General features: G+C 36.7%; 2 protein-coding genes across 2 annotated transcripts; one reads left to right on the forward strand and one right to left on the reverse strand.

Moving 5' to 3' along the window:
• The first annotated feature begins 313 nt into the window (after positions 1–313).
• On the forward strand, positions 314–1,459 carry chrac1 (chromatin accessibility complex subunit 1). Its single transcript, XM_056249657.1, has 3 exons — positions 314–481; positions 711–837; positions 927–1,459. Exons 1-3 carry the CDS (start codon positions 329–331, stop codon positions 1,004–1,006), a joined length of 360 nt encoding a protein of 119 aa, XP_056105632.1. The 5' UTR covers positions 314–328; the 3' UTR covers positions 1,007–1,459.
• Positions 1,460–1,733: 274 nt separating this feature from the next.
• On the reverse strand, positions 1,734–7,364 carry si:ch211-57n23.1 (uncharacterized). The gene is made up of 4 exons (XM_056249658.1): positions 7,354–7,364; positions 6,724–6,748; positions 3,569–4,089; positions 1,734–2,124 (listed from the first exon to the last, which is right to left on the reverse strand). Exons 3-4 carry the CDS (start codon positions 4,066–4,068, stop codon positions 1,983–1,985), a joined length of 642 nt encoding a protein of 213 aa, XP_056105633.1. The 5' UTR covers positions 4,069–4,089; positions 6,724–6,748; positions 7,354–7,364; the 3' UTR covers positions 1,734–1,982.
• Positions 7,365–12,705: the final 5,341 nt, after the last annotated feature.

Raw genomic sequence — 12,705 nt, forward strand, 5'->3', positions numbered from 1 at the left:
AAAAATGTGTGGGGCCATAGGGTCAAAAAGTTTGAAAACCAATATTTTAGATAATTTGACACAGCACTTTTATTAATAAATGAAAGATAAAAACGATAGAAACATATGGTCACTTTGCATATCTAATACATACATTAAAAAAACCATCTGCTTACACTTATTTGTTTCTCTTTTCTTTCCTCTTCTGACAAAATTCTCAAAGGACTACAAACGATTCATCTTAAAACTACAGTTCCCATGTAAACGTCATCCAGTGACGTCTCTTTGAAAGCCTATTAGATTGATTTACTTCCGTTAAGCTTGAACCACAGCGGCTGCTAAGAGAAACATGTCTGATAGAAACATGGAGGAGAAAGTTGAGCAAGCTACAAACAGTAAAAATATATCTCTGCCAATGTCGAGGGTGCGATTAATCATGAAAAGTTCTCCCGATGTGTCCTGTATTAACCAGGACGCTCTTTTCTTGACGACTAAAGCAACGGTAATTTGGTGTGTTATTAATCAATGGTCAGTTGGCAGGCTAACTGCCTTATTCAGTTGAAAAGCTGTTTTGTTTTTGTTCGCTATGGACATTTGCGACACCAGTTAACTTTTAGTTTAAATTCATATCTCTCGTATTAGTAAGAGTACTAGCGAACGACTCTTATATCATTGACTGATATATTTATATATTACTGTGAGTGTGACACATCTTCATACTTTCCTCATAGGAGCTTTTTGTCCAGCACTTGGCTCTGTCTTCATATAAAAACGGTTCCGGTAAAGGGACAAACACACTGTCATACAGTGATCTGGCCAGGGCAGCAGAGGAGTCGGAAACATTTCAGTTTTTAACTGGTGAGTTCTGGTCATTTGTAATGATGACAAACACAATTCAAACCACATGAAGTGGTGTGTAAACAGTTTTGTCTCTCTTCTATTTTTAGATATCCTTCCTAAGAAAATCTTGGCCAGAGATTATCTGAAGTCACTGGAAGAAATGGACAAAGATGATGACAACCTGTAGTGATAAATAGCAAGTCGGAGGAAATCACTGTGAACTGGTTCTGACCACTTTACTAGAACAGTGGATAAAGTCATAGGACGTTGTCTTACAAATAAGGAGATTTCACCCAAAGAGTTGTTGTTTTAGAGAGGTAACATACATGTTTTACTTACTGTAGTAGTCTGTATGTTTTAGCACCCACTTACACTATGCTGTTTAAAATGTTCAATAGCCGCTTCAGATTCACAACTGAACCACTGAGAGCACAGGAAACCAGTATACGTGCTGCTGTGTCATGCATTGGTGGTGTTTTATTACTACTTGACACCATGATTTGTATGTTTTGTGAAGATTTTTTTTTTATTCAGCTGCAACAATCCAAACATCTATACAGTCCATTTCATTCATTGTGAAATTAGACTTTGCTTATGCGTCTTCTAAATAAAATTATATTTCTCAGGGTTTAGAGAGGTGCTTTAACATTTTAACCACTTCACCCGCTGAAGATAAAAAATACATTTGATTAATACTTGAGTCTGGACTGCAGCTGAAGATTTATCTAGTGCTCTGTATAGTTTTTAAATGCTTGAACAGTTTGATTTTGTATTTGAATAAATGCATTTGCTGATTATGTGTTCATCCTATTTTTAATATGCAATCAGTCATGCAAAATCAAATGAACCGTTGTGTAAGTGACATTTTTCTTGATCACAGGCGATTTTAGACAAATTTGGCATAACAAAATTGTAAGGTACAAGTCTTTAGTCTGGGGGTATAAAAATAGACTTTATTTCTAGTTCCTAGTAACTCACTTACTTAATAGAGTGGAAGAACGAGGGGGGAAACGTACCAAAAGAGAAGTACCGGACGCTGTTAGCATGCAGTATATGGTCATATGTCTTTTTTTTTGTTTGTGTGATTAAATGTTGTAATAAAACATGCATTATTATTTTTTCCACATGTCCATTTAACATGGGCTTGTGTTGCTCAAGTGAAATTACTGGGGTAGTAGTTTGGCCAGTCGAAGTTGCATAGTGTTCAAAGACCTCTCCAGATTGGCAAGGTGTTTCTCCAGAAGTGCTGCTACTTGCTCCCTGTTTGCAATGGAGTCTTTCGTGATTTCAATTTGCTCCTTCATACTAAGAGAGAGAGAGAGAGAAACTTTCATGTTATTATAACATTTTTGAATTTATTTGATTTAAGAGAAAACAACCTGTGTTGACATTATGTAATCATATACCGTCTTTCCACTATCTCCAACACAGAGTGCAACAATCGGAAGTAAGTTTTTTTTTTTTTTTGTTATCTCCATAGAGCAATTGATTTTTAATGATAATGACCTATATTGGCTGCAAGGTTGTTAAGTGACGGTATATGCTTATGTATCAGCCTGTATTATTTTTATACAACTTTTTTTTTACAAGAATTATGTTTAACAGTGGAATTCTTGTTGCAAAACTACATTACCCATGATTCTGCAAAGTAATCTCCCCAAATCCAAAAATCGCAACTGGTGTAATCGAGTCAATCTCCCTACACTCTCAAACTACTTAATGCTTGTGTATATATATATATATATATATATTTAATTTATGCATTTGGCAGACGCAACTTGCATTGCATTTCAAGGTACACATTTACATTCTTACCAGTTCTTGCTTTCCCTGGGAATCGAATCCATGACCTTGGCGTTGCAAGCGCCAACACTCTACTGTTTGAGCTACATATATATAATACATGCATATTTTGCAATAAACATAAAATATTTTGTTTCTCCTCATTAAGGGGGTCAAACTCGTAGTCCTGGTCAAAAGTGGCCGAACACCTCAAATTTGACTTCTTTTTTTTTTGGTGAATAGAGCTGTTACTGTATTATTCGCCACGGTAAAATTAATAAATAATGTATAAATACATCCACACAAAACAAATGACTGCCAATATATTTGAAATACTCATAACTGCCTATTTCGTGGAAATAGTTTTTAAAGTTTAATATTTTAGTCCAAAAATATGGGTAATTTTCACCTTGTGCTCAGTTTGAATTGTGTTCAGTTAGAATCACATCCAGTCGGGCGTTTGCATGCAGTCTATCTGCAAAAGTTCAAATATTTGAATGCACTTGACTCAAAGCTCAAATCAGATCCAAAAAGTCTGCATACGCTGCAAAAAAGTCACAGACGTCACACCAATTTGGCTGAACGTCTGATGCATATGGCACAGAAAATCAGAAATTATTCGGGACTTTCGAAGTCGTCATCTGATTGGTTGAATTCTACAGTATTTCCGTGAGACGTGTGTGTTGCGTCTCCACCTGGAAAGATGCCGTGATGTCAAACCCCCTTATGGAAGAAGCAAACCGTACAACTGTGACAATGAGCGCTTATCAGGATCAACTAAACACTGGATTTTCAAAAGTATGTGAAGTATGTAAAGTTCACGGCATAGACACTTTAAAATATATACGAGACTAGTTGAAACCCCACACAGCTTGATGGAGATAGTGAAAAGACGACTTTACAGTAAAATTCTGCTTAATGCTTTCAACCCCACGAATTACCATGAAAACGTTCAAAACTCAATTACCTTGAGAAGGTATAATGCTCTTTCTCCTCCTTCCTCTTCTCATCCAAATCCATGAACACCTTCTGCATTGTATCGGCAGTCTGAGTCACGACAAGATGGTCAGCCTGGACGCCCTGCACATCGTCCCTGGCCTGTTGATCATAGGACGACCCCCCTTCCTCGACACCACTAGATGTGGAGACAGCCTGCAGTGCCGCCCTGTTCTGCAGCACGAGGAGGCGTGACTTCTCAAACTCCTCTGGTCCCGCTATATCATCCCAGCACACAGGGGAGGACGGAGGCAGCCAGAAGCGCTGAGTGCAGTTGGCCGGTCTGCCGGGCGTCTCTCTGAGAAAAGGACTATCTGCTGGAAAGCTGTTTAGGAGCTCGTGTAATCCAGAACCCCAGTCCCGGTCCGAGCCGTCCAGCTCGAGCTCGGTCACCACGCTGCCCACTGAGTACAGCAGGAAAAGGCACCGGGACAAACACGTCCATCTCATTCTATCCTGGAGCAACCGCATACTGGTGCTATTGAACAGACACTAAACAGCAGTAAAAGAAAGCGATTTTTGTTAACTGCCCTTAAAGGGACAGTTCACCCAAAAATGAAAAGCCCATGATTTACTCACCCTCAGGTCATCCTAGACGAATACAATCGGAGTTATATTAAAAATGTCCTGGCTCTTCCAAGCTTTATAATGGCAGGGAATGGCTGGATATTTTACTAGCTTCGGGCACTGCAGATGGCGAAAGAGTAACCCTTGACCTTGACGAACGCGGAAGCGCAGAGGATAGAGCAAAACAAAACACCAGTCACGAATTAGAGGTCTAAAACGAGAATTTTTAAAAAGAAATGTCGGAGGAGCTTGAGGTTGTTGCTTACGTCAAAGCTTGCGCTATACTCCTACATCCTGCGTCATACATCTTAGTGTTACTCTTATGGTGTAAGTTGACTTGCGTAGGCCGTCTGCCGGAAGCTAGTTATTTTAGTCGATAAAGTTTTAAATATGGATATTTTTCTTACACGAATGCATTGCTTCGCTTCAGAAGGCCTTTATTAACCCCCTAGAGGTTATGGATGCACTTTGATGGACTTCAAAAAATATCCAGCCATTCCCTGCCATTATAAAGCTTGGAAGAGCCAGGATATTTTCTAGTCTGAAAGAAGAATGTTATATACACCTAGGATGACTTGAGGATGAATAAATCATGGGCTAATTTTCATTTTTTGGTGAACTATCCCTTTAACTGTACCAATGTGAGCCTTAGTGTATCAAACCCATATTCCTGACTTTGTAAGCACTTGAGGAATATACAGTTGTAATCAAAATTATTCAACCCCCATTGCACATCAGGTTTATTGGCAAAATGTACAGACTTTCAGCTGTTTGCAATGAACAAATCAAACAGAAGTAATTGAGGCAATCACCAAGGCTTGGTTGTAGTAGTAGTCCTGGAAGATTCTACAGTGGCCATCACAGTCACCTGACTTGAAACCCATAGAAAATCTCTGGTGGGATTTGAAGGCGGCGACTGCAGCACACAAACCCAAGAATATTACTTGAAGTTGAACTAGAGGCCATTTCTCATGAGGAATGGACTAAGATTTCTCAGAAACGCTGCCAGAAGCTGGTGTCTGGTTCTGCATCTCGTTTGCAGCAGGTCATAACAGCAAAAGGGTGTATTAGTAAGTACTAAAGATGCTTGCCATGAAGGGGTTGAATAATTTTGAGACTGCAGAAGTCATTAAAAGTAGCTTTTTCAGTCAAATTTGGCGAAACCACTTGAAGCATTTATTGTGTTGAGGCTATTTCATTTACCTTTGATTTGTTCAGCTGAATGTCTTTGTATTTTGCCAATAAACCTGATTTGCAATGGGGGTTGAATAGATATGATTGTAACCGTTTAAGATCTAAATACAATGCTTAACAGTGAAAGGACTTTGACTGAAATAAATCAATAAACTGCTATTTTGGGGTAACACTACATCCTAGAAATAACATTTTAATTTCAATATTTTTTTTATGGTATGGTGCATAAGTGAAGGCTGAACATTTATAAAAATAAAAATAAAATAAAAATTCACCTATCAAAAACTATTAAATTTGTTAGTGTACGAAAGGGCGCCTTTGGCAAAATGCCCCCAAAAAGTCTTACAATTATTTAAATGTAGACTAGTTATCTTAAAGTAAAAAAAAAAAAACACTAAAAATAAAGATGTAGGCTACATTAAACAGACATTTTTATTACAACAGAAATACCACATGTACACCTCAGAGGGACTTCAAATGTTGTCTTGTTACAGTTGTTGTATTTTTAATTTATTGCTTTTCTTTAATACGTTATTAAAGTATCTTTAAGATAAGTTTAAAATTATTAACTAGTAACTGCATTATTCTGTGCTGTTTTGCTGACATCTACAAAATAGTGTATTAAGTTGCCAGTGGCACCAAGATACAGATCCAAAAAGGTTGATATTAGTAATGAAGTGGACGCCCCCAAATATTTATTCTTTTGGATTTTACCAAGAAACGTAATGCAAGAAAATTTTAATGATAAGGTTTAATGGTTATTGCAGCCACCCAAAGGCCGCTTATTTGACAGAATCGCAAAATAAGGATCGTTTTCAAATAAATTTCCTCAACACTCCTACTTGTTGGTCAGACAAAGAGGTCGAAGTACCATTAGGCTACGTTGAGTTGATCTTCAATCATGCCAAAACAAATTTTTTGATTGTGCCCAGAATTCACACTTTTCGAGGGAATCAGCCCATAGTTGCCACTGCTGTTAAGCTGGGATATTAAGTAAAATCCAAATAACGTTACATTACATTCATCATTTTTTTGTAGGCTACTGTTTACTCTAGGGAGAGACGTAGACTTCAAGTGTTATTGTAGCAAAACACGGACTAAATTCTAAGATAAATAAATAAAGCTAGTTGATGAATAAATATTTAATCAAACTCTGTCGCAAAATTAACATACGTAAAGACACGTTTATGAAACGTAGAAATGCCATCGTGCAAAAACATTATTGTTTTAAGGAAAATACCTTTAAAAACAGCGTTTTTGCTCTAACGTCTCTTTAAAAACGTTTGGGCTTGCAACTAGTAAGTACAGCAAAAGCATTTGACACCGTGAAATGTTAAAAACATTCAACATTTAATATAAACGTACCTCAGAGACTGTTGTAGATCAGCAGAAAGGAGAGAGCTCGCGTGCTTCTCATAAATGAGCGATTGGAAAATCTGACTCGCTCTTCACAGCTCAACTCAGAGCTGCTCAAAACTCGTTTAGTTACAAACTCAAGTAAAGTTAGTTACGCGAACTAAAGGAACTTTTATTTTTTACAAACACTACAATATTAAACGAAAACCATAAGCGTTATATACAAAACGACAGAGTGAAATGTAAAGACATAAAGCTAAACGTCTAAGATGTTCACAGTTGCAAAGTTTTGATCAGCTGAAGGAGTGGCCGTGTCTCAATACCTAGTGTGCTTCCTATCTAGACAGCATTTTTGGACATCATTTGCGAGCGGAATAACATGGCTTCTATAACACTTTGTAGGTGTGCACTTGGTTTTGAAACACGGCCATTGTAAACTTTTTAAGGACTTCCCTGTCTGTGTGAACATGTTTTTTTTTCCTTTTCATGTTTAAGCTAGAAAGTTTAAACTTGACTCTCTCAGACACTCATAAACGGCATGACTAATTTTTAACAGATATATAAGGGTTGTCGTTAAAAAGCCTTACTTATTTGAGCTAAACTGTACAATATAAATTTTATTTTTGAAGTGTTGTCTGAGAAGAAAAAGAAAGCACCAACTTTGGCCTCAGGCAACATTGTTTTTTGGGTTTGCAAAAATCCACACAATCTGTGTTTACTTACAGTTGGTTGTTTGGCGATCTAGAAAAACACAAGCATAGAGGGAATTTTTTTTTTTTTTTTTTTTTTAAAGTCCAACATTATCTCAGCAAACAGGAATGGAAAAAAACTGGCAGCAGAGAGATCCAGACATCAGCAGAGGCCAAGCATGTCCAAAAACATAAAATATGGCACGTAAAACATTAAGACACATCAGTCAGAGGAAATTAAGTTTATTAAATGATGCAATACACAGTCAAGCGAAAGTGAGCTATATTAAATGATACGTTTTCACATTATGTTTTAGCAGGGTTTTCAGCATATCTCAGTTTGTAATCTTGCTTGTTAAAAAAAAGCTCACACTTTACATTATCAAGAAACAACAACAAGGAGCTTAGCAGTGAACGCAAAACACATGAATCAGAAATTAAAGACTTCACCATTACAGGAATGACAGCAAATTTAATTTGGCATGTTATAAAGGAGCAAACACAAGGTTAAATGAAAGAAATTGCTGATGTGAGAGGGAGGTTTGACACCACACGGCAGTGCAAGAAAGCCTTCGAATAGAAACTTTGGTCGCTCGGCTCTTCCATGACTAACATTGGACATGGTTCTCAAAAAAAAAAAAATCAACAAATAAAATAGAATATTCAACTAGAGTGTCCCAGAAATAATTGTTTGTGATACACTTTAAGAACTTCTATCTAAAAAAAAAACCCCAAAAAAAATGATGATTGTCAATTAACAGAGCTATTTGGGGGTGGGAGAGGAAGAAAAAAGGACACTCCTACATTCTCAGGAGGTAGTTGGCAAAAACATATGGCCTGATCTGAAGTGATTTGCATGTTGTAATAGTGCATATTTTAAGGCCAGGTATTCTTCACTATGATCCATCCATAAATGCAGTTCTAAGGCTACATTAAGACACAGGTGAGGGGATTGGGGACGAGAGGCAATAGCAGATACAGCCCTTAATGGCAATACCTGAGTCAACTGTAACTTTTGACTGCAAGACGTCACCATACAATAGTCATGATCCACTGAGCTAGAGGCTTGGTGATATTGTATCACGTCAGTGAATACGACAGAATTGCATTCGATGTGCATTACTGGTAATCTATTAAATAGCGGCTCTGGTAAATCACATAATTCTGAAGGTGCTTGCACAGCATGCGGGCATCAAACCTCCCTATAGGGGAAACTGTTTGAAAAATGAGGTTCACAAAAGAACAATAAATGAAGTTTATGCAGCATTTATCAGGCTTATGAGGTACTTCACATCTATACACTTTTTCGGAAAGACCAACAAGTCATATGGTTCCTTAAAATTCCTATTGTAGCAGAAAATACCTCGTCTTAAATAGTCTTAGTCTGTGTGCCCAATTACAACAGGGCATCCTTTAAAACTGCTTAGAAAGTGCAAAATACAAATACTGATTCTATGCAGCATTCACTCAAGGTTGCATGATAAATGTACAAATTATTCAATGTGGAGCCGAGTATCAAATTAAAAGGATAGTCCCTCAATCAAGGGCGGGAGAGATTTTGAAAAGGCACACATACACGAGAAAAACACACTGGACGTTGTTAAGCTCACTAAAGAAAAACAAGAAACTTGATTGATTTCCATACAACCTTTTGTACCTTAATTTTTATCCCTCAAGAAACTCAAATGCCAGTGTATTTGGGATGCTAAACATCCTTAATCAAGAGTTTGAGAGACATCAAATCAAAACTGAATTCCCTTCATAAAATATAGCAAGGTAAATGCGCATCAACTACAATGAACGGCACTCCAAAGTCTTACATGTAATGCTTAAATACAAATAGCTTATCGCAGACTCGCTGTGGGACTTTCATCAAACGGATCAGGATTTAATGTGTTATTGCAATACTGGATATAAATCAAGCTGTAGAATCAAGTATAACCCTAGCACTCCAAAGACAGTAAATCTCAACGATGATTAAATTGCCATTTGACACAGGTTGACAAGCTGCTTCCATAGGAAAATCCTGTCAGTTTCCCCCGAACATACATTAAACACAAAGCAGAGGTCATTGGACGCTTCTTGTCAAGTATGTCATCCATAATATGGCACAATGCTAGTGATGGACATGGGGATGACACTGCCACATACCAGATCAACTCAACTCAGTCGATATCCATAAAGACCAAATCAACCACCATGTTTTGGCAATAATCTTGGCCTGAACGCTCTTCCTAGCCATTTGTTCCAGCACCATTTCAGTCAAAATGTAAAGCGGAAAATGATTTTAATGAAGTCCTCTAAAAGCTGATGAGTATTTATCACTAGTACATTTTAAAAAGGGAAACTTTCAGATCATATTTATTTTGGTCCCCTGCGAATTTGTTACATGCTGAAACATCCCTCATGTTGATCCACCATTACAAATTTTAAAAGTCGCTAAAAAAACAAAACAAAACTAAACACTTAATACACAGTATAGGCTTGTGTTGTTTGGTCACAATTATTGTTCTTTGTCATGAGCACATATACATATATGTATAAGGGATATTTTAATGTTAGCACCTGATACTATTGAGGTAGTTTTTCAAAGTTGGTTTAAAAAGCCAGGTCATGAAGCTCTCAATTATTCCAATAAATCAGTCTCAAGACCCTATTTTAATTATTTTACATGCATGCTCATATTTGAATAAATAACATTAGCATGTAATGAACTAATGGAAGTGTGCTCTTTTTAACAGAATACTTAGAGATCTTTATTATCCCTCACAACAAGCTTAACTTTTGGTCATTTTAGACTAGTTTTAAAACTAGTTTTGAACTTAGTAGGGAGGAAGAAATCCAAAAAAAGTCTGAAACACTTGTATGCCGTCACGCCCCAATAAATCATCAAGCTGAATGGCAACTGACCTGTAATGAATCTGAGTTGAGGTTTAGTTTGTGCACACAATGAATTGAGGCTCAGCAAGTATCACTGTCATGATTACGGGACCACCACAGTGTGTTTGCTGGTCTTTAAAACAAGTGAATTTGGCTTATTGGGTTGATATACGAACATAGGTATTGTGGTATATCTCAAAAAACCCTTTGGATGAAACTTCAGTTGGAAATTCTGGCAAACATACAAGCAATACATGGCAAAAAACATGAAACATCTAAAAATTGCCTTATGTACACAGTTTACAGTACAGCACCACACATGTCAGCGATACATGGATCTTTGTGCCAGTGTGTATTCTGAATCAAATGTTGCCACTCCATATCTGTTAATCTAGTACATCACAACCATGAATGGTGAGATAGTTCAAAATATGCATGAATAAAAGCCAAACGATTCAATCCTGCTTTAAATGTGCATGCATAAAACAAACTGGAGCAAACAGATGAAAGTAATGTGGATGTTCTTTACAAGTATGCAGGTGTATGAAGTACATTCAAACTGTTCAGTTGTATATTTATGGTTTTAGCAGATCATAAAAGGTAGCATCTTTGAAACTTGCCACCGTAGGAATTTAAAAAGCAATGAGAACAGTAACAAAACTACCACGGTATGTAAAGAGAGGCTTACATTTCTGCTTAAAAACACTATAGTGCAAAGTTCTAATGCAAATACATTAGCAATATATCTCTATAGGTTAAAAGACCACCTCTGATCATCAAACTGGGGGGCACAATTCTTTTGATGAGACGTTTTTTTTTTTGTCTGACACGAATAAAATTCAAATCTGAAAGTTGTTGGGACACAAACTAAGAATCAAAGCTAAACTGACTAGTTTTATTCAAACCATAACATGTAAAGCGAAGAGGCATGTGGACACTGTAACCCCACACAGAGCTGGAAACACACTTCGCAATCGCCAAGCAATATACAAGCTTCACTAAAGCAGCAAGAGTCAATACTCTAGAAATCATGACACAAGAGACATCCATTAAATGTTATTGTCATAACATCGGTAGATCATTCAAAGCTTCCAGGGAAATTGAGGCACCATTTCAATTTTCAATTAACACTGTGTGTGCCTCTTAAAATCTGAAACAGAGATGCTGCAGCATAGATTAACGCGACGGTCTCTACAAAACCAGCATCATACTTCATTCATCCTTGGCCTCTATTACATTTGCATTCACAATATTTGAACGGAATTATTTTTATCAAACATTTGCATCAGATTCCTTATGGCATCATTAAAAAAAGTCAGTTGATAGTAGTGAAGTGAAAAACAAATTGTGGTATGCCTGACAGATTTCACAGACAAAAAAATAAAAAATAAAACAATTTGACCCCATGTATAAAAACAGTGGCTGCTCAGAATGGAAATGAGTTTTTGCATAGTGTAAGAACTCAAGACCTTCTCACGTCTGTTAACTATTAATAGATTAGTGCCAATGTGAAACAAGGCCAAGACTAGTCTAAAAAAATGATGGTTCTTCACTCTAACCTTACAAATCTGTTCACCGGCATGCAAATTAGTAACTCCTCTTCTGATATAGTGCAAAAACATCTCATATTTTATATTTGAGAAATTGCATATGTTGTAGACCTTTGACTAAGGTGCTGATTTTGAAAAGGTTAAAATACTAAAATCTCAGTAACTTCTGCAAACATCTAACTAAAGCAGGTCATGAGGACGAAAATAATGGATTCTAACAAAAAAACAAACAAAAAATGAGATTGTCCAGAGAAAATCTAAGTAGTAGTTTGAGAAATTATTTCATCTCATATTTCTAATGCTAAATGATAAATACTATTATTAAAAAACCTAAAGTTGTAAAGAAAAACACAAAAAAGCTAAGTGACGCATATTCAAATGAGTACATGGATAAAGCGACAATGCGCTTCAATTGAAAAAAGGACTGGAAACTGGAATTCACACTATATATTTATGAAAATTTTTATAGCTTATGCCACACATTTAAAGAGCCATTAAGCCATTTATTCACTGAAAGCATATATATAAATATTCTTTTGGATTCATGTCGGACTTATGAAACATCAAATGTATGACATCTGAAACTTGCAGCACTCAACTCTAGCTTTGAATACATAGCTTAACTACCATAACAAAACAATAGCAATGCTAAATAATCTAGGCTAAATGGCAGCAGGTATGGCCTCTGAACAAATATGAATAGATTTTCTGTGACATCTACCACTTTCACTTTCAGAGGGACAAAAAGACAACATTCCCCACTCATGCAATTATGAGGAAATGACCAGTGCGGTAATGTTACCATAATACAAGTAACAGGTAACAAGAGGTAGGACATCAAGTCATTTCCACACAACTGCACCCAGATAGCG

This window comes from Rhinichthys klamathensis, unplaced genomic scaffold, assembly GCF_029890125.1.
Source record: "Rhinichthys klamathensis goyatoka isolate OS25496 unplaced genomic scaffold, OSU_Roscu_1.1 h1tg000060l_1, whole genome shotgun sequence".
Lineage (NCBI taxonomy): Eukaryota > Metazoa > Chordata > Actinopteri > Cypriniformes > Leuciscidae > Rhinichthys > Rhinichthys klamathensis.